The sequence below is a fragment of the Petaurus breviceps genome, unplaced genomic scaffold, assembly GCF_028583685.1.
Source record: "Petaurus breviceps papuanus isolate PSGF00001 unplaced genomic scaffold, PetGlider_PUasm1.0 90775, whole genome shotgun sequence".
NCBI lineage: Eukaryota > Metazoa > Chordata > Mammalia > Diprotodontia > Petauridae > Petaurus > Petaurus breviceps.
This window is the reverse complement of record NW_027187342.1, coordinates 2,567,692-2,594,758: the sequence shown is the minus strand read 5'-3', so window position 1 is coordinate 2,594,758 and position 27,067 is coordinate 2,567,692. Positions and strand designations below refer to the sequence as shown.

Sequence of the window (27,067 nt, the reverse complement as noted above, 5' to 3'; positions counted from 1 at the left end):
CTCTAACCTATTTAACTAATTCACCTCTCTTCTTATCCAGTAGCAGACTGTTTTGATGATTTCTGCTTTATAATATAGTTTGGAAAATGGTACTGCTAGGCCCCTTGCTCTACTTTTTTTCATTGATTCCCTTGATAATCTTTGTTCTCTCAGATAAACTTTGCTATTATTTTTTCTAGCTCTATAAAATAAATATTTGATAGTTTGATTAGCATGGTGGAATCTCCGTTTTTACTATATTGCTGTGGCCTACCCATGAACAGTTACTATTTCTCTGGTTGTTCAGGTCTTTATTTGTATGAAAAAATGTTTTTTTAATTGTGCTCATAAAGTTCCTTTGCAAGTCTTGGCAGGAAGACTTCCAAGATGGTTTATATTGTCTGCAATTATTTTAAATGAAAATTTTTTCTGTCTCTTCCTATTGGATTTTATTGGCAATATATAGAAATGCTGATTATTTGTGTGGTTTTATTTTATATCCTGCAACTTTGCTAATTGTGAATTAATTTGTTAATTAAATTGTTAATTCTTTCATCAAATTTTTTTAGTTGATTCTCTGGGATTCTCCAAGTATATCATATCATCTACAGAGTAATAGCTTTGTTTCCTCTTCGTCTATTCTTAATCCTTCAATTTTTCATTTTATTGCTATAGCTAGCATTTTCAGTACGATACTGAATAGTAATGGTGATAATGGACATCTTTGCTTCATCCCAATCTTATTGGGAAGGCTAGTAGTTTACCCCCAATACAGATACTGCTTGCTCTTGGCTTTAGATAGATACATGTCATTTAAAGAAAATTTCCACTTATTTCTATGCTTTCTAAATGTTTTTAAAAATAAGAATAGGTGCTATATCTTATCAAAAACTTTTCCCCCATCCATTGATATATTCGTATGACTTTTGTTGCTTTTGTCATTGATATGGTCAATTATGCTTGTAGTTTTCCTAATACTGAACCAGCTGGTCATAGTGTTTAGTCATTGTGATCTATTGTTATAGTCTCTTTATTAGTATTTTTATTAAAATTTTTGCATCCAATTTTTCTTGAGGAGTGCTGCTGCTGCAAAAGTATTAGAAAAGATGAGAAGAACTAAGGGTACTTTATTTCTTCTCCTTCCTTTTATTATTTTTTAAAAACTATTTAGGAACCATAAATTAGTTGTTTGGGCAGGAGGAAGATTTTGGTAAGTGTATGTAGTGAAATGGAGTGTAATGGAGTGGTCAAGGCATAGAGTTACGAGAAATTTGGGGAAGGAGAGAATTCACTTAGAGATGGGAGTTAGAGAAGACTTCATGACAGTGGCAGCACCTAAGTTGAGCCTTGAAGGCAGGGATGACTGGGCATGTCTTCTTATGGATTGTTTGAATGGCGGCCCACTGAATACATTTTGTGATTTTCATGTCCCCTTGTATTTGATGTACTGATTTTACTGAGTAACACTGCTGCCCAATAAGCTTCAGGTCTACAAATAGAGACAGTCAATATTGAAGAAGAAAGTAACTTCTTGATATTAGGGGGAAATGCTATGAGAAAAAGAGAAGCTATTTTCTAAAAAGAAAGAAGAGTGATATGAAGAAAATTTAGGCTAGGGAAATAATCTCTTGCTCTTTCTCATTTTGGGGCATAATAGGCAACCCAAGACAATGCTCTCATAAAATAGAAACAAAGTTAAATTGAAAACAGTGAAATCAGCCCAGAATTCAAATACTTGATGGATAAAGAAAGGGTTTTTATGAATGTAAAGAGATTTTTTTCCCTGCATGGCACAGCAATATAATTTCCTCAGTATCTGGGCAGAAAGTGAGCATTCCAACAAGACTTGTTTTAATTGATTGCAGTTATTAAATCCTCTGACTCCTACATGTACATTTCAGGATATGGGAGCCATATGGAATTGAGAGTTTAACCATTATTTCTTTACATAGAGAACTTGATAAAAGAGTTATGGGTAGACATAGAGAACAAATTGGTTTGCATACAGCAATGTCTTGCAGACAGAGAAAAAAACCCAACATCTGATCAACAGATCTTTTTTCCACTCCAGTATATGTTATAATTTGTACGCTGGTCACTTTCAATCTAGGGGCTTCAAATATTATTAAAAATTTGAACAGATGTTTGCTATATAGTTCCATCCACTATTACTTTTCATTACCTCTGGCATTGAATTTCTAAGGGTATTATGGTCCAGGGTCCCAGAATTATAGAATTTTCAAATTGGAATAGACTTCAGAGGCTACTTAATACAACCCCTACCAGAATAAGAATCCAGCCTAGAATATTTCTGACAAATAGGTATCCAGCCTTTCTTTTGAAGACTTCTAGGGCAGGAGAACCCATGTGGCTTCCTGAAGTAACTGAGATGCTTTTGGATAGCTCTGTCAGGGAGACTTTCCTTATATCAAGCCTTCTGTTTCTTTGACACTCACACTCAATGTCCCTAGCTCTATCTGTTGAAATGAAGTAGGGCCAAATATAATCCCTCTTCTCCCCTTGACAATTTTTCAGAACTTGAAGACAACATAAGTCTTTTCCCCTTAAGTCTTCTTCAGGTTAAATGTTCCCAGTTCCTTCAATCAATTCTCACACAGCATGAACTCTAGGTCACTTACCATCTTGGTCGCTCTCCTCAGAATACTCTCTATTTTATTAATATTTTGCTTAAAATATGGAGAATAGGCCTGAACATAGTAAATCAGATGTGATCTGACCAGGGCAAAGAGTCAGCAGGATTATCTCCTCATTGCTGGATACTCTGCCTCCATGCTTTAGACTGCATTATCCTTTTCAGCTGTCCTATCCCACTAGCGTCATTATATTATAGAGATATAGTCATATCTATTCCTTTTGTTCCCTAACAAGACATTCTGTCAAATACTTTTCTAAGGTTTAGGAAAACTATATAACATTCTCCCTATCTTTGTTGTTGTTGTTGAGTCATTTTTTCAGTTGTGTCTAACCCTTCGTGACCCCATTTGGGGTTTTCTCAGCAAGGATGCTGGCGTAGTTTGCCATTTCCTTCTCCAGCTCATTTTACAGATGAGGAAACTGAAGCAAACAAGGTTAAGTGACTTTCCCAAAGTCACATAGTTAGTAAGTCTCTGAGGCCAGATTTGAATGTAGGAAGATGAGTCTTTCTGACTCTAGGTTTGGTGCTCAGTGGTTGGCCACAGTAATGATTCTTTTTTTTTTTTTTTTGGTATGGCAACCCCTGAAAGCAAAGAAAAAAACGACCCTCAGTCCTGTGGAGTTCCATTTCGTTTCTGCATTGAGAGTGACAGAATGGTTAAAAAAAAAAGGTGGGGTGGGGTAGAGAGTGTTAAGAATCCCATTATTTTGAATCAGTCCTCAAAAAAACATCCAATGGCCAGAGAGTGGATATATTGCTGAATCATATCACTCTTAACATTATTGATATGAACAAAAGCATAAGAAAAAGGGAATTTAAAACTAAATGGAAGGATGAGTCATTGATTCCTCGGAGAAGAAAAAAAGTGGGTTTATCCTATGTCCAAAAGGCTAATAGTAATGATAAATATTTGCAAAAATACCATCATGAAAATAGTTGCTGTTTCTCTACCTAAATCAGTTGTTGAGGTCACAATGGTAGAGAAATTCTATCAAGAACTGGGTAAGTCTCTCCAAATCAGGTCAATTTTGAGACCTGATAACTTCAGAGGTGGCAAAACCGTGGGAATGGGGAGAGACATATGGAAAAGTAGGGTTCAAGGGATGGGAGATATACCAAAGACTTGTAGGTTTTACAGTCTTAGGCCTTTATACCATGAGTGCTTTCTTTAAGAAAAAAGAAGGGTACTGGACACAGCGAACATGAAACAGCATGATAAAGAGTGAATGGACTAAATTTTAACATATAGGAAATACATTATTATTGTGGAATCACCTATTCATGAATTCAGACTATCAACTCATCAGATCTAAGATCAGAATATATGATAAACAAGAAGAAAAATATATCTCATGCAATTAAAACATTTAGCCTCAAGTTATTTAAATGAGTTATTGAAAATAAAAAAAAACATGAACTGGACAACAGAAATGTGACTGACACTGACTATAATAATTGAATCCAGAAGTGAAATCAATATAAATTAATTGCCATGAAAAGAAGATAAAAAATACCCAGAAAGTAGCTTAGTCAGCAAAAATGGGACTTACTTGCCAACTGGATAAAGATGGCTGCCAAAGGCAACATCAGGTTAGAATATAAACTTGTCTGTAAAAGTTTACAAAGGAGGAAGATGGATGATTATGAGCAGCGACATTACATAGAGCAGAGAGAAGCAGTGGATGGTAAAACCAGTTTAAAGAAAGCTTTAAGCTAACTTTGAGGTAAGCAGAGTGACTTGAGGTCACTTTGAGCACTTGAGGATGAAAATGGAAAATCCACCACAAAAGAAAAATGGAAATGATATGAAAAAACTGTTTTCTAAATCAAGGACAGTGGAACCACCTAACCTGAATTCTAACACCACAGTCCCTCAGGTGTTTGCAGAGGACATAGAAATGGCACAAAAAGACAAAGATCAGAAAAGTAGTAGGCTTAAAGCAAGCCTGTATAAAGGAGATCCATGCTGGCTATGATGCAATTGTGAGGGGGTTGAGGGACCAAAATAAAGACTGTACAAAGGAGAGGAAATACTTAAAAGCATGAAAAAAATCTCAGAGCTGATCCATACCAAAAAAAGTTGACCAAGAAAACATTAAGGACTATCTACCTATATGCTTATTCCCCCATCTATAGAAAATCTTTATATGGGTATATATACATAAAATGAAGTCATTCTTGATGAAGATTTTAGTAGGGAACACATCTTTATCATATCACAATTAACTTAAAGATATAAAGAATATTTGATATCTGGGTGGCTAGGTGGTGCAGTGAATAGAGCACTGGCCCTGGAGTAGCAGGACCTGAGTTCAAATCCGGCCTCAGACAGTTAACACAAAAACTAGCCATGTGACCTTGGGCAAGTCACTCAACCTTAATTGCCATCCAAAAAAAAAAGCAAAAAAAATAATTTAGGGGGGCAGCTAGTTGGCACAGTGAATAGAACACCAGCCCTGGAGTCAGGAGGTCCTGAGTTCAAATCCATTCTCAGACACTTGACACACTCACTAGCTGTGTGACTTTGGGCAAGTCATTTAACCCCAATTGCCCTCCAAAGCAAAAAAAAAATTTTTTTGATATCATTGTGCATATTGCTTGTTGCTTATAAAAAGCATCAGAGGGGCAGCTAGATGGCACAGTGAATAGAGCACCAGCCCTGGAGTCTGAATTCAAATCTGATCTCAGACACTTGACACTTACTTGCTGTGTGACCTTGGACAAGCCTTGCCCCCCTCCAAAAAAACAAACAAAAAAGACATTAGATTTGGTAGGATAAAATGCTGACTTACAGGATCTTTTACAGTAAAGTGTCTCCATTCATGAATGAAGATCACTCAAGATCCTTGGATATGTAACAATACAAATAATCCTATTCTGTGACCCTCTAAACATTAAATGATGCAAAAACTGGAAGATTTATGCTTGCCAGTGGTAGTCAGTACCATGGTGGAGAAGATCCCACATAGAGTCCAGGGTGAGGAGGGATTTGCTGGGGATTCCCTGGAATTCTTCAGATGCCCTTATCCTTGATGCCTTCTTCTCTCTAGGTTTTTGGGGGACGCTGCCCTTTCCTGGTCCTCTTCCAATCTATTTTGACTCTTCCTTCTCAGTTTCCTTTGCTGAGTCTTCATCCATGTCATGCTAGCAGTGGGTTTTCCACAAAGCTCTCTTCTCCTCTCTCTCTGTTCCCATGGATTCAATTATCATCCCTTTGCTGACAATTCTCAGGTCTGCTTATCCTGACCTAACCTCTCTGCCAGCCTCTAGGTTCTCATCTCCAGCTGCCTCTTAGGCATCTCAAACTGGATGTCCCATTGCTGTTCAATCATTTTCAGTTGTGTCCAAAGCCTCCTAAAAGAGCTCTGTAATCACTCAAAGGCTTCTGGCCTGTTCATCTGCACTAGAAAGATAACAGTGCCTGGCACATAGTAGGTGCTTAATAAATGTTTATTGATTGATTGATCAAGTGCATTCCTATTGCTTAGATTTCGACATGCAATTGAATTGAATAATCCAGTGGTATAATATATATCTGGGAAAGACAGATGGAATATCAGTCAGGCACAGTTGTAAAGGAGGAAGACACCTTTCAGGAAGCTGTAAAGCTCTTTTTCTGACCTGAAGCTTCCCATGAAAATAAAGACCTCTCTTTTTAATGCCAACATTTTACCAGTATTGTTATCTGGCCAGGAGTGTGGAACATCATTGCTTCTGAAGAACAAAAGATGAGTGAGTATCCCACAGAGGCAACAGAAAGGTACGTGGGAGCTAAAGCAGAGAGCCCAAACAAAAAGCAAACCCACAGAGAAACTCTAAGAAAAACTCGAGATAAAGGATATCAAAGGTTTGTGTGACAGGGAGAGGAGATGGGCTGGTTGTGGAGCAAGAGGGATGAAAGGTGGCAGCCAGAGTTCTCTACTGACTACCCTGCCATGTCCAAACAGAATGGGGATGGGCATGCTCTGTGGGGAACCTTTGAATGAAAGTTGTATGGAATGGCAGGTGTGGATGGGTTAGGATTTGAAGTGTTGGATCCAATAACTGACTCGATGAGATCACAGATCCATTTGGGCATTCAACGTTTGCAATGCACTTTATCTATCTACATTATTTTATTTAAAGAAGACTTGAAAACATGAACAGTTCCTGAGCCATCTTTCCTGTGTGTACTCATTATTACAATGTGCAAAATTTTTAATATTATTGCTTTAAAGGAAGAATTGGGCACTGGCATATTTGGAGATTCTAAAACTTGTAGGTTTCTAGATCAAAACATGATCTTGATAGCTAGATAGCTATAGATAGCTTCCTCCCTTTCAATTCCCCATCTCTCCCCAAATAGTAATTCCACACATAAAATTTTACTTTGGGAGAAAGGATGAGTAGTTATAGTTTTCTCTTTTAAAATGACAGGGACAATTACAATGACATTAAAACAATGTCATGGAATAAGAGTGGCCCTGTGTTCTTGAAGGTTCTCATTAAATCATAGATTTAGAACTGAAAGGACCTCAGAAGCCATACCAATGTCATACAAGTTCTGGAAAATGCTACCCAGATGGAGAAATTCTGAGTAGAAGCCATGTGGTGGATTTTGTGTCTTTCATCCAAATGCCAGTGGTTCAGTGCCTAAAGGTTTACCATCAGTTGGGGATTTTTAAAAACCACAACAACTTATTGAAATTATCTACTAAGGGGTTGCTGTCAGCTTTGGTAGAAGGCACATCCATGTAGATGAAATCACTGGTTGTTGAAATTAGTCATCACCAGTTTTTTAGCTTTTTAAGGAAAACTTCCAATATATATATATATGTATATATATATACATATATATATATAACCCCAACTAATTCTGAACAATGACTTTAGCTAATCGTGGTGAATGTTCAATTCAACTCCTGTCTTAATATATAGTTAAAAGAGTACAAAAAACTTTGACTTGCTCATAATTCTGGTCTACACAGCCCTTACCAAAGCATTGCATTTCCTTGAATAGACCTTAATAATCCCTTAGACCTTTGGCCCATTCCACTTGGCTTTGTAGAACTCCTTAAGAGAGGTGTGATCATTCTCACAATACTTACGTCATTTTCCTCTGCTGGGAGTGGAGGAGGCTCTTTGATAATCTGGAAGGAAAACAGAAAAATAGGTGATGAAGTTTCTTACCACTTTATTCTGAAAAGACTTGAACAAATGAGATGCCCCATGGGTGTAACAGTATAATTTTATAGGATATGTTATTAATGAAGATAACAATAATAATTTCTGGTATTTTTATAATGGGCTATGTGGAACAGTATACAGAGTGCCAGGCCTGGAATTAGGAAGATTCCTCTTCATGAGTTCAAATCTGGCCTCAGACACTAGCTGTGTGATCCTGGACAAGTCACTTAACCCTGTTTGCCTCAGTTTCCTCATCTGCAAAATGAGATGGAGAAGGAAATGGCTAATTACTCCAGTGATTTTGCCAAGAAAACCCCCAAAATGGGGTCACAAAGAGTAAGACAAGACTGAAAAATGATTGACCAATAATTTTTACACATGTTAAGATTTGAAAAAGGCTTTGCATTTGCATACATTATCTCATTTGATACAACAAACCTGTTACAGATGAGGAAACTGAGGCTCATAGAAATTAAGTGACTGACAAAGGATCACCCGAGCAATGTCTAAGGCAGAATTCAAACCCAGTTCTGGGTCCAAATCTGGCACTCTATTCACTATGCCCTGCTTTGTGGAAAAAAATCTGAGTATGTTACTGTCACAAGAAATGTGATGGGTTTAAGTGGATACAGAATGATCCTTATGAATTTGATGGCTCAAAACCAGTGGAAAGAAACCTGGATTCGCAGTAATAGGGTCATAAGTTTAAAGCAAGAAGGAATTTGAGAAGTTATCCAGTTCGGTGATGTCAGTCGCATATAGAAACGGATCCCTTTCAGCAGCATTTTGACTTACAAAACTAAAGATTAACATTAGGTATGTTGTATTGCATTTTTATTTATTTTGTCAGACATTTCCCAATTACATTTTAATTTGCTTGTCCAATTCATCCCAAGGCAGAATTTTGCAAAGGTCTACAAATTTTAATCCAATCCCTTCATTTTATAATTTCACCCAGGAGTGAAGTAATTTGCCTAAGGTTAACAAGGCAGAGTCATGGGATTTGAACCCAGGCCCTCTGATGCTAAATCCAGCATTTTTTCATGGACCATGCTGTTTCCTAAAGGGAGACAGCATGCCCAAACATGAATCCTGGTTCTATTACTTACTACTACTGCCTGTGTGACTTTGGGCAGGTCATTTAATCCCTCCAGGCCTTAAAAATTAATAGGATTTTCAATTAGAAATAGCTTTAGGTATCCTCAATTCTCCTCATTTTACAAATTCTCTGGGTGCTCCTTCTTGCCTTAAATCCTGCAGTCTCCATCTAGACCAGTAACATTTTTATTTAGAATGAAATTCTGCTCCCCAGTCTACAGGCTGCATCTATTATTCAGGTCAAGCTTCTTACAAAAGGGAGTTGTTGGTCACGAGAGTTCACTGGGAGGGAATGTTCCTGGTTCGGTATAAACCTACTCCCAACACTAAACAGCGAGCACAAAAATAAGAGTAACAACTCTGTCACAAGAAAAACACTCTGATTGACACACAGCACTACCAGCAGAATCATGAAGGGGAGAAACTTCCAAGCCTGTGCGCTGATTTCTGGTTCCAGAAACATGGACCGATAGAGTCCCAGAATGTAGGACAGCAGCTTTTCAGATTCCTCTAGCCCACAGAACATGTTGGCAAGGAAGGCCTCTTAGATCACCTACCCCACCTGGTCCCTCCTGACGCTGAAATAAACCTTTTCCATAATGAATGAGGAAATTGGCACCATTTTTTAACAAGACACTAATGAGGTAGCGTCTGGTTTTAATTCAATGACATAAACAACTTTTAAATTCAAGCCATAAGGAGAAAAAATATAGACTCCATGGTCTTATTAAATATAAGAGATCTGCTGAAAGGATCTCTATAAATTACATTTTGAGAATTACTAACTTGTGGGACCTTTGTGGGAAAAGCATTGTGTTTGGAGTAATCTCTTGGACTCAGAGGCTCCAGCGTGGGATTTAGACTCTGTTTCTTACAACCAGGGTGACCTTGGGAAAGCAAATTCCTTCCTGGGACTCCAGTTCTTTCCTTGTAAAATGAAAGAGTTGGATTAGATGATCTCTAAGGTCAGTGAAACCAGTAGTCTCTCACTGCCTTTGAACATCACAAAGAAGACACTAGTAATTTTTGAACTCAAATGGAAATGGATCCCTGCAGGCAGCATAGTGACTTAGACAATCAAAAATCAATATTATCTATGTTATATTGTATTTTTATTTATTTTGTTAAACATTTCCTAAGTGTTAAGCATCTGAGGCCAAATTTGAACTCAGGTCCTCCTGACTCTAGGGCCAGTGCTCTATTCACTGAGCCACCTAGCAGCCCTTCCTAATTGCATTTTAATCTGGTTCAGGCTATACTTGGGAGTTTTTCAGTCTGCATTTGAATTTGACACCTTGGTCTATAGCACCCCCTTCTCTTCCTTCTCCCTCCCTCTTCCTCCTCTTTTTTCTCCTCCTCCTGCCCCTCCTTTTCTTCCTCCTGCTGGAAAAAAAAAAAAGTCTTTCTAATGTCTATGGGGTAGGATTGAAGGGAATGTTTCTCTTCACTTTAACCGAACAACTTTTTCTGGGGGAAAAAAGAGAATCAGACTATATGCCATTTTGTTTTCAATGAGTATTTATTAAGCGTCTACTATATGTATGGCTCGGTACTGGGTTTGCCGAAATAAAATAAGACGCAATTTTATATTTAGAATCAATAGAGATCTAGACTTTAATTAAAGTCTAATATATAATTCTTCATTGGATGCAAATACATTTCTTTATTGGATGCAACAATCCTGAAGGAGAACTAGAAAAAAAACTCAGAAAATGGAAGCTACTCTAATATATGTAAAGATTTTATCCAATTAAACTCTAATTTTATCTAATTATCTAATAATTTATCTAATTAATTAAATCTAATTTATCTAATTCAGTGCATCTAAAATTAATGTGTGTGTATATGATTATTGCAGTCTCAAGCTAATTTCTCAGTCTAGTAACATTGTTTTTGAAACTATATGTAACTGCCAGTGTGTCGCCATCTTTCTGGGTTAGACTTGAAATTGCAAGGGGCATTTGGAGAATATTTCCTGAATCCTAAATTATTTCTAATATTAACTTCCTGGTCCTTGATATTGTTTTAAAAATCCCGATTTGCAACATATACCATACAATTATCTGCTAGAATCAATCAGATAATCACCAATTTTAGTCTAAGAGACACTAGCTCTATAATAAGGCTGTCCAGGGTTCTGTATATAAGATAGGATGATATGTAGGGTCACACTTGAGCTCTGTGACCCAGGAATGTTATTTAACTCCTCTGAGTCTCACTTTCCATATCTATAAAATGCACCTAATGATTTGTGTGCCTACTTCACAGAGATGTTTTGAACAATAAAAGACAATAAAATGTGTTATTATTGTCATAATTGGTATTATCAGGAGCCTATAATCTAAAAGTGAGGAAAATTGTGTACACAAATGATGGAAAGTAGTATGTGACCACTACGAAGGAAAGTGTTGAAGGAAGTCGAAGTCTGAGAGAGGGATTATGAAATTTAGTATATACTATCTCAGAAAATTAATGCCTTTCCTTTTACCTAGGGACCTAGAAACCTCCTTGGGATGTTCAGTTACATATATTGTGTTTTCTTTCACTACCCCCTCCTCAAGTGATTGGATAGCATATTATCCATTGTTTTCTGTATACTACTGTTCTGGTTAATAAACTACCTGCACTTAAATGAACCGTTGGTGGCCTTAACTAGTTAATACACTTCTTGAAAGAGAACAGTGTAGTCTATTATTTCTGTCATTTGAGTAAAGCTGAACATTCCATTTATTTAATTCCAAGACACCTCTTTTTTTTTGTTGTTCAGTAAAGACTACTCCTGAAGTAAAGAATTTCCTTTGAAAACTACTGATTGAATAGGTTCAAGCAAATGCAATAAAAAGCATATGCAAACCAATGTGAAAATATAGTGAAAGTTTTCCAGTGGAAAAACTAGGTATTTTAAAAATCTTGCAGGATGTTTCAGGCAATTAAAATTAAACATTATAGGCTTTTTTTTGATTGAACACATTTATGTGAAATGTAAAATCATATATTTGAGCATGAATTCACCATATGTTGAAAGACATCTGGATCTCATGAATGTTGTTATGTTGTATTTTTGTTTTCCATCATTTTGCAGGAATTTAAATATGGATAGTGGGGTAGCAATAGCTTTGTTTTTGCAAATGTAATTTCACCTTTTAGGGAATACTTTTGCTTTTATTTCACCATGTTATCATGTCATCAAAACCCATTTATAGTATAACACAAAACTGATTATGAAGAAAAATTGATGACACTGTTTTTAACTTTTATTTCCTTAGTTTTTCTGAAATAAAATTACAATAACATAAGCTAATGCATATTTTATGGTGTTAAAGAAATATGATCTTAGAAAAATTCCAGTTCATATCCTCTGACCATTGTAAATTTGAACATCTGAATCATTTCTTTATATATCCTGAAAATGAGAACTTTTATCAGAGAAACTTATTACAATGATTTCCCCCAGTTGCCTGCTTCATTTCTAATATTGATTATATTTACTTTTTGTTTGTTTGTTTGGAGTGTGTTTGTATCTGTGTAAAAACTTTTACATTTTATGTAATCAAAATTGTTCATTTTATCTTCTATTATCTTCTCTAGCCATTGTTTGGTCATGAACTGTTCTTTATTCACAACTGTGTAAGGAAATTTCTTCTTTGCTTCTCTAGTTGGTGTATAATGTCATACATCCATTGGAGCTTTTAGTGGTATATGGTGTGAGATATTAGTCTTGTTTCTGACATGCTGCTTTTAAGTTTTCCTAGCAGTTTTTGTTGAATACTGAATTCTTGCCCCCAAAACTTGGATCTTCGGGTTTATCAAACATTAGGCTACTATGTTTGTTGTGTTTCCATTTTGCTCCACTGGCCTCTATTTCTGAACCAGTACTAAAGTATTTGCATGATTACTATTGTCTAGTGTAGTTTGTTTTTTGTATCTGATACTGTTAGTCCCCCTTCTTTCTCACCTTTTTTCATTATTTTCCTTGAGATTCTTGACCTTTCATTTCTCCAGATGAATTTTATTATTTTTTTCTAACCATATAAAATAATTCTTCCACAGTTTGATTAGCATGGCACTGGATGGCTAAATTAACTTAGTATTGTCATTTTTATTATGTTGTCTGATTCTACCAATGAGACATTGATATTTCACTAATTATTTGGGTCTGTTTTTATTTCCATATGGAAAAAACTATTCAAAATAACTAGTAATTAGAGAAAGGAAAATTAAAGTTCTACCTCACATCAATCATATTAGCAAAGATCACAAAAAATGGAAAATGACAAATCTTGCACAGGCTGAAGGAAAACAGGCCCATTAATGTACTATTGGAGCTCTGAAATGGTCTAATCATTCTGAAAAGCAATTTGGAACTATGACCCCAAAAGTTCTAGTTTCAGAGAACTGATGGTGAAGAATGATACCCACCCCCTCACAGAATGGTAATGAACTCAGGGAACAGACTGAGACATATTTTTTAGATGTGACTCATCTAGGCTTTTGTTTTTCCTTTACCATTTCATATTTGTTACAAGGGTTTTCTTTTTCTTTTCTTTTCCAGTGAGGAGAGGAAGAAAACAGATTTTTGCTAATTAAAAAAATTAAACTAAAAAAGTAAAAAAAAAAAAAATGTACTATCTTTCAACAACGTCTCCAGAGAAAATTAACCAGAGTGAAGCTATCTGAAAGATAATAACATACCAATTGCCATTCAAAGAATTGCACTGTTGGACAGTTCTTCTTGTCTTTGAAAATTCATCATTAATCATCAATTTAAATAGATTATTTTGTAATTTCTACCCATTTGGCTATAGTTCTACGTAAAATATTTAATCCTTCTCCTCATTCATAGTCCTTTAAACATAACTATGCTTTCAAGTGCTGACTGCATTTGATTTGTCAGACTGAATTCCAGTTTTCCCAGAAGTTCTTGTCAAATATGAAGATCATTCCCAAGTAATTTATATTCTTAGATTCTCAGATACTGGTTTGTTGTATCCAGTTAGTTCTGTTCTATATTCTTATTTTTTTAAACTAGTAACAAGTATTTTTAAGATTACTGCTTTATATAGTATCAGTTGAGGTCTGGAAGTTCTCTTAATTCCAACTTTTTTTTTTCATTATTTCACAACAGAGTTTTAGAACTTTTGTTCCTCCAAGTGAAATCTATTATTATTTTATCTATATCTAATAAAATACTTTTTGGGTACTTTGATTGGCATAACATTAAACATTTAAATTAACTTAGCTAAGATCATCACTTCTACTATACTGTTAAGGTACAAACATAAGCACTGAATGTCCCTCCAATTATTTAGGTTACTATTTCCTTAAAGAGTGTTTTCTGATTGTTGTGTTTGTGTATGTATATATAAGCCCGGAGTTTCTTGCTAAATTGACTTTCATAAATTTTTTATATTTTTGTATTTGTATTGAATGGAATTTCTCCATTATTCCCTCCTCAATTTTTTTTATTGCTAGTTAGAAATATTGATAAAATTTGTGGATTTATTTCATATCCTGCTACTTTATTATAGCTACTTATTTTCTGAATTTACTTGATGACTCTGGGGCTTTCTAAGTAAATCATTATGCAGTTTCCAAATAGAGATATTTTTGTTTTCTCTTTACCAGTGTTCATAACTTCAGTTTATTTCTCTTGTCTTATTGTTATCACCAGCATTTCTAGAATTATGTCAAATGAAGACAGGGAAAGGAGGACATCTTTGTTTTACTCCTGTATTTATTGGGAAAGCTTCTAATGTTTCCCCATTGCATATAATGCTATATTTTGGTTCTAAATATTTTAGCTCTTTTTAATATATTAAAATAGGTCTTTCCATTCCTGATTTGTAAGTTGTTTTTTTTTAATCTAAATAGTTGCTTTACGGGGCGGCCAGGTAGCACAGCGAGTAAGAGCACCGGCCTCAGTGTTGGGATGACCTGGGGGATTGAATCAGGGCTCAGATACTTAGCACCACACCCAGAAATAACTGGTGGTGTAACCTTGAGCAAGTTACTTAACCCCAATTGCTTTAAAAAATATAAAAAAAATAGTTGCTTTACTTTGACAATATCTATCAATCATGTGGTTTTGATTTTTTAAAATATGATTAATTATGGTGATCTAATATTGAACCATTCTTATATTCCTTATATGAATCCAACTTGATTGTAGTGATTTTTTTGGTTGGATATGTTGCTTTAGCTCTTTTGCCAGGATTTTATTTAAAATATTTTAATCAAAACTCATGAACAATAGTGGTCCAAAATTCTCTTTTTCTATTTTCCTTTGGTTTAGGACTATATTTGTCTATAAAAGAAGCTTGTTAGAAATTTTCTTTTTTTAATTTCTGAAAATGCTAATGCAATATAGGTATTGATTGTTCTTTAAGAGTGTAATAGAATTCACCTATGAATACATTTAGACCAATTAAAACAATATGGTAATTCTTTTATAACTGGGTCAATTTGTTTTTTCTGAAATTCAATTAAGATCTCTAAATTTTACCAACTTGGATTATGTATAATAGATATTACTTTTTTTAAGTCTAAATTTTTTGGGCATGTAATTATGCATGGTATATTCTGATAATTATTTTTCTTTCTTCTCAGTTGTGAGTTGTGATTTTTATTTGTGGTTTGATTTGCCTCCCACTTAATTTTGTCAGTTTTTTCAAAGAACTAGATTTTAGTTTTATTAGTTCTATATCTTTTTGGTTTCTCTCATTTAAAACTTTCCTCTTTTGCGTTTATTTTGGATATTTTATTTGTTCATTTCCTAATTTTATTATATATTTAGTCCATGGGTCCTTAATTTTTTTTCTCTGGCTCTGAACTGTGGGAGTAGATAGGAGGGAACAAATACAAGAGACAAAGATAGGACTGACCTGGCTTGGCTATTCAAAGTATATGGAGAGTGAGACAGAAGGAAGAGTCAAAGGTGATTGTAAGGATTTGAAACTGACTGTTTGGGAGAATTGTGGTACCAACAACAGACAAACAGAATTTTGCTTGAACAGTTCATAAATGAAAGTGTAACTGAGCTTTTTCAAAGGGGTTCCCAGAGACTTTAAATGGGATCTATTGGGTACAATGTCACATTAAAATTATACTGGCTATCTTATTACAAGCCATAGAGTATGGATGGATTATTTATGATCTACTCAAACCAGAATAATTTTCTGGTTCTTGGCTCAATGACTGATATGTATACCACCCAAAAAGGGAGAATGAGTACAGTGAACATAGCAGCTTTGTTGGCCGACTTTTTATGGCCCAAGTTCTGTCACTAAAAAAGAAACTCAGACCAAAGATTTGGAATTTTTTGGTTGTTTGCTTCTCTAGTGAAAAACTATAGCAGCCTTCTTTCTGTAGCATTTTAAGGTTTACAAATTGATTTTTTCACCAAACTTCCGAGAAGTGAGTATTCTACCTTCTACATGAAGCTTTCTTTTATTTTCCCATCCCCATTGTTGATCAGTTCCCCTTCAACATCACTTTGTTTTCATTTTGTATACATCGATCTATGAACTCTAATAGAATGTAAGCTCTTGGAGGGCAGGTATATTTAACTTTTGCCTTTGTATTCCCAGAAGTGGTAAAGTGCCTGGAAATATAATAGATACTTAAACCTCTGCCCCCACCCCCAACAACAATCTTATATTGCTTGTAAATATGATTTGTCCACTTAACAAATGAGAATGCTAAGATTCAAAGGGGTGTCCAAGATCACACAGCTAATTAAATGTCAGAGCTGGGGCTCAAATCTGTGTTTTCTGGTGCTAAGACCAGGACTCACCATGACATTAAAAGTATCCAATGAAGTTATGGTTTTGAATACAGAGGGATGTGAGGGATTTAAAGAATGGAATATAGTCATAAACTGGAAGTGAAGATATTATCTGTTAGATTTAGATTTTGTTAAAGCAGACCTGTTTAGATAGTATACTTCACTGACTGGAAGGAACCTGACAGAGCATATAGCCAGCCCTAAGCTCCCTATTTGACAGATGAGTACATTGAGTCCTTAAGAGGTAAGTAAGTGATCTGGGGACTTAAAGTCAGGTTTTCTGCCTTCTGCCTCCCAAGTGCAGAGCTCTTTGTGTCACACTCCTCCTCACTCCCCTTTACCACTTATCTTTAGTTTCTTAGTCAATAAAATAAATGTGAACTTAATTCTACTTAACCTCTCCCCAATTTACTTCTCAACTCACAGCTTTCCCTCTAGTTAGGCTAGGCTCTTCAAAATCAGTGCTTTTCCTGTTCACGACCCCAGAGCATGGGACAAAGACTGGTACAGTAATATACAATATAGTTATTCATTCTTCATTTTTTTTGCTTTTTTTTTAAAGGGGGGAAGGCAGGGCAATTGGGATTAAATGACTTGCCCAAGGTCACACGGCTAGTAAGTGTTAAGTGTCTGAGGCTGGATTTGAACTCAGGTCCTCCTGACTCCAGGGCTGTTGCTCTATTCACTGTGCCACCTAGCCACTCCAATTCTTCATTTTTAAATGAATACTTAGCAATTTGAATAATTTTCTTTTAGCAAGTGAGACCTCATTCAATCCCAGAAAGATTAATTTAAATTAGCACTATTTGTAAACAAAATGGAGCCTTATAAAGTCCCTGAGAACATTCTAAACATTCCTTGTTGAATTCCTTATTAAATAAATATTTTTTTATTCAATTAGCAGAATCTTCACAGGTTCACAGAATCTGAAGGGACCTCAGTGATCTTCTAATCATAACTAAATAGGAATTTCTTTTAAAAAATATTAATTTCAGTTTCCTTCAATTCAATTCATTCATTAGTCATTTAATCATCCAGTATATGTCAGGCACCCTTGGAAATACAACGATGAAAACAAACCAGTTCTTTTAAAAATCCAGAAAGGGTCATTCAATTTCCACTGGAAGGCCTTTATTGATGGGAATCTCAGTCTCTCCTAGAGAAGTGCCTTCCACTCTTTTACAGTAACAAAGTTTTTTTAAAAATTATAATTGTATTAAAAACTCTCTTGAGACAATTGCCAATGTTCCTAATTCTGCCCCATGTGGACTAGCCAAAACTATGTCTGCATGCTAGTTCTTCAAATACTCGAGGATAGCTAACATGTCTCAAAGAAGTCTTCTCTTAGATTAATCATCCCCAATTCCTTGCGTAGTGTGATTTTTGGCATTTATTGTCCTGGTTGCCCTCCTTTGTACATGTTCTTATTACAGCATTTTGAACTGAATACAATAGTCCAGATGTGTTTTGCTCAGGACAGAACATATACACCAAGACCATAACTGCCCCTTTCTAGACATGACACATATATCAGTGAAGTTGTAGTTGTAGTTAGATTTTTTTTAGTAGCTACTTTGTTACACTTTTGGTTCTTTTTTTTCCCCCAGGTTATAAAGACAGATCGTATCAAATGGAATGAAAAATGGTAAAGAGGACATAAAACCAAAGAAGAAAAGGAAAAAGATCAGGTATTTTGCTTCTATCTGGATATAAACTCAGTTCTTTCTAGTTCTTTCTCTGGATGCACACATTTCTCTCTGTCATGAGTCTTTTGGGATTGACTTATATCACTGCATTGCTGAGAAGAGTCCAGTCTATCAAAGTTGGTCATCACACGTACATTGTGTCTGTAATTGTACAAATTTCTCCTGGTTCTACTCTTCTCATTCAACATCAGTTTGTATAAGCCTCTCCAGGTAAATATGTCTGCTCTTCATTTCTTATAGCACAATAGTATTCCATAACATGCATATACCACAACTTGTTCAGCCATTCCCCAATTGATGGGCACCCCCTTAATTTCCAATTCTTTGCCACCACAAAAAGAGCTGCTATAAACATTTTTGTACATATGGGTCTTCCTCCCACTTCTATGATCTCTTTGGGATATAATCCTAGAAGTGGTATTGCTGGGTCAAAGGATATGAAAGTATTTATAGCTCTTTGGGCATAATTCCAGATTGCTCTCCAGAAAGGTTGGATCAGTTCACAACTCCACCAGCAATGTATTAGTGTTCCAATTTGCCCGCATCTTCTCCAGCATTTGTCATTTTCCTGTTTTGTCATCTTAGCCAATCTGACTGGTGAGATGTGGTACCTCAGAGTTGTTTTGATTTGCATTTCTCTAATCAATAGTGATTTAGAGCATTTCTTCACGTGCTTATATATATATATATATATATATATATATATATATATTTTTTTTTTTATTTCTCTGAAAATTGCCTGTTCATATCCTTTGACCATTTATCAATTGGGGAATGACTTGTATTCTTATAAATTTGACTCAATTCTCTGTATATTTTAGAAATGAGTCCTTTGTCAGAGACATAGGTTGTAAAGATTCTTTCCCAATTTCCCACCTCCCTCTTAATCTTGGTTACTTTGGCTTTGTTTGTACAGAAGCTTTTCAATTTCATGTAGTCAAAATTATCCATTTTATATTTTATAATGTTCTCTAATTCTTGTTTAGTCATAAAGTCTTTCTCTCTCCACAAATCTGACAAGTAAACTATTCCTTCTTTTACGAGACTGCTTACAGTATCAACCTTTATACTTAGATCATGCACCCATTTAGACTTGATTTTGGTATATGGTGTTAGATAATCGTCTATGCCCAGTTTCTGCCATACTATATTCCAGTTTTCCCAGCAGTTTTTGTCAAATAGTGAGTTCTTATCCCAAAAACTAGGGTCTTGGGGTTTATCAAACAATAGATTATTATAGTCATTGACTTCTGAATCTCTATTCCATTGATCCACTCCTCTATTCCTCAGCTAGTACCAAGTAGTTTTTATGACTGCTGCTTTATAATACAGATTGAAATCTGGTATAGTTAGTTCACCTTCCCTAGCATTTCTTTTCATTAATTCCCTTGATATTCTGGACTGTTTATTCTTCCAAATGAATTTTGTTACTATTTTTTCTAGCTCTATAAAGTAGTTTTTGGGTAAATTAATTGGTATGGCACTAAATAATAATTTAATTTAGGTAAAATTGTCATTTTTATTATATTAGCTCGACCCAGCCACGAGCAATTGATATTTTTCCAATCAGTTAGATCTGACTTTATTTGTGTGATACACTTTTGATTCTTTTTTTTTTTTTAAAGCAATCAGGGTTAAGTAACTTGCTCAAGGTTACATGGCCAGTTATTTCTGGGTGTGGTGCTGAGTATCTAAGCCTGGATTTGATCCCCAGGTCATCCCAACACTGGAGCTGGTGCTCTTACTCGCTGAGCCACCTGGCTGCCCCTAGGCAATTGGGGTTAAGTATCTTGCTCAAGGTTACACGGCCAGGTGTTTCTGGGTGGGTACTAAGTGTCTGAGCCCAGATTCGATCCCCAGGTCATCCTGACACTGGAGCCGGTGCTCTTACTCGCTGTGCTACCTGGCTGCCCCTACACTTTTGATTCTTAACGAACTTAAAGTTGAGTAAAACTCTCAGATCTTTTCTGGGACCTGTTGCCTCAGCCCATCTTGTAGTTTTCTGATTTTTCCGATATTTTGAACCCAAGTGTTAGACTTAACATTAATCTGATTGAATTCCATCTTATAAGATTTGATCCTTGTTCTAGTTTGTTGAAAATATTTGGGATCCTGGCTCTGTGATCCAATATGTTAGCTATCTTTCCAACTGTGCCATCATCAGAAGCATTAAGGAGCAATCTCTCTTTCCTACTTCACTTACTGTAACTTTTGGGTCAATAGCTTAAGGTCCTTGACTCCATGGGTTCTTGCTTAGATGGTAGTGAGGTCTAGGTATTCAGAGTTACAAAATGGAAGGCATGTCTAATTTTGGCAGTTTCTCCACAAAACTATGGTAAATGTTTTATTTTAACTGATGGTTTCAATACTGCTGTTAGCAGGAGTAGAATTAGGATGAAGGAATCTCTTTCAGGCTAAAAGCGACGACCTCTATTTTGGTTGTAGAATCTTAAAATAATAAGAATTTGTGCACAAAGGGAAAATGAGACAATTTTGGTATGGTAAATGTCCAGGAATGAATAAATTGCAAGCTAATAAAAATTAAATAAGGTTCTGTTTCTGAACAATGAAAAACAATATAAATCTCAATAATTTTTAACACACAGTTGAGCTGTTACTCAGCAGAGAGGTACTTAAAATCCAAAGAATTTTACATTGTAAAAATCTTTCAAAGGCTAGTGCCAAGAGTGTTAATGTAGGCTATGGCACAAGAAAATCCTTAAGAAACCAAGCGTAATTTTCAAGTAACTTTTGGCTTCCAAATAAACCTAAGTAATCTGAAGATTATATAAAAGTACAAATTCATTTCTGTGCAAAGTCAGTTAAGTTAAATAATTGAAGAATTAATTACTTTTTATGGCTAAAGAAATTTGAATTCACAAGGCCAAAGTTATTTAAAGTATCTTTATGAATTCTTAATGATAAAACTAAGAGTTAGTTTGCTCAGAATCTCTGAAATGACTTAGTAAAACAGTTCTATGAATGTATCTTAACTCTATGGTTGGAAAAGAGTTTCCTTATCCACAAAATAAAGGAACTAAAATGGATAATGCCTTATTCTCACTCACCTCATATATCCACTGCCAAATCTTTTCATTTCTACCTTTACAACATTTTCCCCTTCCCTCTGTTCATACAGCCACATGATCATAGTTCAGAGCCTCATTACCTCTCTCCTGGACAAGAGCTTTCTAAGTGGTCTGGTCATGTCTTTCCCCCACTCCAATTCGTCCTCCATTCTGTTGTCCATGTAATTTTTCTTAAGTACAAGGCTGATCATATCACACCCCTGCTCAAGATTTCCGGTGGCTCCCTATTACCTCCAGGATCAACTATAACCTCCTCTGTTGGACATTTAGGTAGCTAGGTGACTCAGTGGCTAGAGTAGTGGGCTAGAAGTCAGGAAGACCTGAGTTCAAATCTGGCCTCAGATTTGATACACTACACTCAGATCAGATACCCTAGCTGTGTAACCCCAGGGAAATCATTTAACCTTGTTTACCTCAGTTTCCTCATCTGTAAAATGAGCTGGAGAAGGAAATGGCAAAGCACTCTAATATCTCTTCCAAGAAAATCCCAAATGGGGTCACGGAGAGTCAGATGATAACTAAACAACAACAGCAAAAAACCAAGGTCCCTTAATTCTAAATGTATGAGCCTATGAAATCCTTGATTTTACAGATGAATAAACTGAAATCTGGAAAGAGAGTAACTTGCCGGTGGGTATACACACAAGAATCAGAATTCAAATCCAGGTTCTTTGACCCTAAATTCAGTGTGTTTCCCACTAAAACATATTGACTTATTCTTAGTATTGTGGATGGTACAAAGAATCTTGAAATATTGACATTTTGGAAATTGCTATAATAAAAATCCATTTTGGTTCTGGGTATGATATGTCTCATTTGGACAAGAGTAAACGACTTGGATTATTTGCCTTTCTGGTCCCTCTTCTGCAAAGATTCTTTTACTTTAATATTTAAAAGCTTTACTAGTAATAACCCACCTTTATATGGCACTTTAAGGCTTAATAAATGTTTTCCTTGTAGGTAGGTGGCACACTGGGCTTAGAATACAAAGACTCATCTTTCTGAGTCCAATCTAACCCCAGACACTTACTAATTGTGTGATACTGGAGAAGTCATTTAACCTTGTTTGCCTCAGTTTCCTCATCTGTAAAATGAGCTAGAGAACAATCCTGTTCAAACTTTGTAAAAAAAAAAGTTCAGGACACAGGTGCTATAGAAAATGAATAAATGTGGATTTATTTACTGCTAAGATTTTATGATTCTGTCATCAAATTGTTCCTGTTTATTATTTCCCTGAGCCTCATGGAGTTGCCAATGTAATTTCTACTGATGCAGGAGATCTGAAGGGCATAGCTACTCTTCTTGCGTCTAGGCTTTTCTCTCTCATCCATTTGTCACATTATTCCTCTACTCAAAATTATTTCAGAGCTTCCTCCTTGCTTGTTGGATTCTTTTGTTGGCTTCCAAGGCCTCCCACCATATGGCTCCAATCCACTTCATGAAGCCTTCTCTTATACTACTGCCCTTCATGTATTCCTTCCAAACTGGATTCCTTTACTCCTCCCCCAAGTTGTGATCCTGTCCTCTGTCATTTCCGAGCTTTGGCTCACCGCCCCCTCGCCCCCCCCATTCTGGAATGGACTTCCCCTCTATCTCTTTCTGCTGAACCCCTTCTCTTTCTTTAAAGTCTGACCTCAAATGCTACTTTGAAGTCTATATTATTCAAATTTATATTATATTCAAAGATATAATAATAACATATTATTCAGACTTTGACTTACTAGAATCTTTCTGAGCCCCTCCCTTGCATCTATTCCATTTTCTGTTGTCTTAGCCTTAATTATGATAGCTAATACTTGCTAACATTTCATTAGTACTTACTAAGTGCCAAGAGCTATGCTAAGTGCTTTTCACTTATTTCATTTGATCCTCACAATAGCCTGCCAAGTAAGTACTATTATCACCCCCATTTTACAGATGAGGAAACTGAGTCAAACAGAGATTAAGTGACTTGCCCAGGATCACACAGCTAGTAAGTGTATAAAGCTAGATTTGAACTTGGGTCTTCCTAACTGCAGGGCCAGTACTCTATCCACTGTGTTAACTAGCTATCCCCATCATTACTTACATTATGTGTCTTCCCTCTTTTTAGCTTGTAAAGTATTGGAGAGCAGGGTCTGTGTCATATCAACCTGTGTCTTCCCACTGTCTATCTCTGTACCTTGAACACAGTAGGGACTTTAATATATTTGTTGCATTGAATAGAGACTATAACTATATTTTCTTTAATTAAATCTTCACTTTTTTTCCTGTCTTATTGAGTAAGGTTGCCCTCAATATTCATTTTAAATAATTTCAAACATAAAATATGACTGTCCTGAATCCCACTTTTTTCACTGGACAGTGCTCTCCTAATGCTTGTTAACGGTCATATCTATAGTAGCAACAATTGTAATGTGAGAGGATTGGGGTACACTTACCACTGTGCAGCAAAGGGGCCAAAACCACCAGAGAAGAGCCAAGGCCAAGAGAAGGAAGAGGATCAGCAGAGCGATTGCCAGGATGGTACCATCAGACTGCAAAGGGAAGGAAGGTAACTCATTGAGAAAACACGTCATTGGGAATGGTCAAGCCTTTGTCATTTGCTGAGGGCTCCAAGTTTGGTTTGAATGATTTTCAGCAGTTTCTTCATCTGTACAATGAACTGGAGAAGGAAACCACTCCAGTGTCTTTGCCAAGAAAACCCCCAATGGGCTCACAAAGAGTTGAATATGACATGAGAAAACAACAACAGCCCAGCCACTCTTTTAGTTTGGGCCTCATGCCCGTCCATGTTTTGATCATCACCATTAGGACTTGCTCACAATAAGAATACAAAGCTTCCAGGGTATTAGATCAAGTCCAATGCCCTTATTTATAGAAGATGGGAATCAATTTGTTCCCTAACCAGGACTTGAACTCTTGTTTCTTAACTCATAGTCTGGAGTCTTTCTTTCCCATCATTGTACATTGTTATCCAGAAATGAAATGGGCTACCATGTGAATTATTGCCTGTTGAGTTACTTTTGGTCATACCATGAGTTAACAACTCACTTCAATTTACCTTATAGCTGTTTAAAATGGGTGATGTTGGCAATGGGTGGGGGTAGAATATCTTACACTTCCCTTGTCTGGATACAGTTAGTTTAACAGGCAGCAAGAAGGAGTGGTCCCCAAAGCATCATGAATTGAGGAAATTATTTTGTATTATGAATAGGGAAGGGCTGCCTTGATTCATGACTAGCTCCTTTCTTAGAAAATATAGGGAGTACCTTCATCTACTTTCCAATCTGTCAGAGCACAGAAAATAGAAAGTATGGTGTTGCTTATCAATCTTCAAGAAAGCAAAGCTATTTGCTGGAGTTGGTGGCAAATGTCTGTAATTCCTGGAGACAGGAAGCTAAGACTGGAGGATCTTCTCAACTTGGGAGTTCTGAAATACAGTTGGGCTAATCTTATCAGAGGTCCATACTAAGCTCAGAATTAATATGGAGAATCCTTGGGAATGTGGGGATACCATGTCACCTAAGAAGGGGTAGGACTGACCCAGGTTGTAAAACAGAGCATGTCAAAGCTTCCAAGCTGATCAGAGTGGGCTGGGCCTCTGTGCTTCCAACCCAGGTGAGCTAGAGAGATTCAATCTTGATAAAAAGGCAAAACTGAGTGGTCCTGGATCCTAGCAAGAAGAAACATAACTACAAGAATGTGATATGAGTAGAGTGGAAGCAATACACAGGGCTTTAGTGTCTTTCTCTTAGCCTTATTTTCTTTGTTCCTGCCACTTGGGCATACCCAAGAGCAGAGGGTTTTTTCTGTCTTTGTGCTCTTCCTTCTCTGTCCCAGTAGGCTCCTATAAGTATTTTAAAAGACAAAGACTTTTAAGCCTACCACTCCCCTGGGCTGCTCAAGTGCCAAATGGAGATTTTCAATATAGAACTACAGAATTATCAAGTCCTAGACTTGTAAGGATAGAGTATGATAGTCTTGTCCTAGCTGTTGGTGACCAGGACAAAAGGAATCTTTTTGGTTCTGTTTTCTCTCTTCTCCTTCCAGAGGGAGCTCACCCCTTTCTGACCTGCCTCTCCTTCCTTCCTTTCTTTCTTAAACAATTGGGGTTAAGTAACTTGACCAAGGTTACACGGCCAGTTGTGTGTGTGTGTGTGTGTGTGTGTGTGTGTGTGAGTGTTAAGTGTCTGAGGCTGGAACCGATCCCGGGTCCTCCCGACTCTGGGGCTGGCGCTCTACTCACTATGCCACCTAGCCGTCCCTCTTTCCTTTCTTTCTTAAAGGTCAAGAAACACTTATTGCTTCTAAGGCAACCACATATATGGTAGGGCCCACTGGGCCTAGGGCAGGTATGGATTGACAATTCCACCATCTATTTTTCAGGTATAATTGTTTATGTGATGTGTTTATATATGTGCATACATATACAGCATGTCCCAAAAGTGTTAGTGTATTTAAAGCTATTAAAGCTTAAATGTGACTTCTTCAAGGAATTTCATACAGCTAGTCACGGCTTTAACTCTGGTTTCCTAATTCACAGTCTAGAACTTTCCTTTCCCATCATAATGTGTTGTTGTCCAGAAAAGAAGATATAAATGGGGGTTATTATAACTATTTTCAAGTATTTCACCAAAATTTTAGAGTTGGAAGGTATCTCCCTGGTCATCTAATCCAACCCACATCACAAAAGGAATCTCCACTATAGCATAAAGGGTCATGCAGAAATTGCTCAAAGACCTCCAAAGAGGAGCAACCTACCAACTTTTGAAGAAACCCATTTCACTTTTGCATAGCTCTAACTTGTTATAATTTTTCCCCTCATATCAAGGCCAAATTTGTCTCTTTTCAACTTCTAGCCGTTGTTCCTAGTTCTATCTTCTCGAACCACCCAGAATAAGACTGATTTTTCTTCCATGAGGCAGCCCTTCAGATACTTGAAAATAGCTATTATGTCTCTTCTTCTCCCCCTCCCCCTCCCCAACACTGTCTCGTTTTCTGTTGGTTAAAGTCTTCTAGTTCCTTCAGCCAATCCACATACAGTAAGAACTACAGAATCTTCCCCACTTGTTTCCTTCCCTTTGGTTGTTTTCTAGCTTTGGAAGAGGTATAAAACAGAAGAGAGATTGCTTCTGTTCTGCATGACTCCAGGATCTAGGAACAAAGGGTGGAAATTCCTAAGATGAAAATTTAGGTTTGATGGAAAGAATGACTTTCTAACTAACAAACATATTCAAATAAAGAATAGGTTTTCTTGGTAGGTGAGAAGTTTTAAGTAAAGACTGGATGACTCCTTGTTGTAGAGGAAATTATTATTTAGGTGTCAGTGAAATCACATGACCTCTGAGGTTCCTTCCTTCTGGAGGATAATATGATTCTGTAGTATGTAGCATTAGTCAAATTACCCACCTCTGTGAGCCTCACTTTACTCATCTACCAAATGGGGATAACAGAATTTAATCTGCCTCACAAGACCATTGTGGAATACAGCTTTGTAAACCATAATGTCAACTATTGCTTATTTATTGAGTTCCAAGATGTCCTTCTGGCTTCACTCAGAGAAGACATCAGCATAGCCTTCTCTGGAGTTATTTTTGGACTTTTCAAA

General features: G+C 36.3%; 1 protein-coding gene across 2 annotated transcripts in view; it reads right to left on the bottom strand.

Moving 5' to 3' along the window:
• Window positions 1-27,067, bottom strand: part of ANTXR1 (ANTXR cell adhesion molecule 1) — a 328,385-nt gene that overhangs the window by 118,074 nt on the left and 183,244 nt on the right. For both annotated transcript variants that reach the window (XM_069068888.1, XM_069068889.1), the window contains exons 13-14: window positions 23,898-23,993; window positions 7,723-7,764 (exon numbers count right to left, since the gene is read on the bottom strand). In XM_069068888.1, the coding sequence (XP_068924989.1) occupies window positions 7,723-7,764; window positions 23,898-23,993 (138 nt within the window). The remainder of the gene's footprint in view (window positions 1-7,722; window positions 7,765-23,897; window positions 23,994-27,067) is intronic.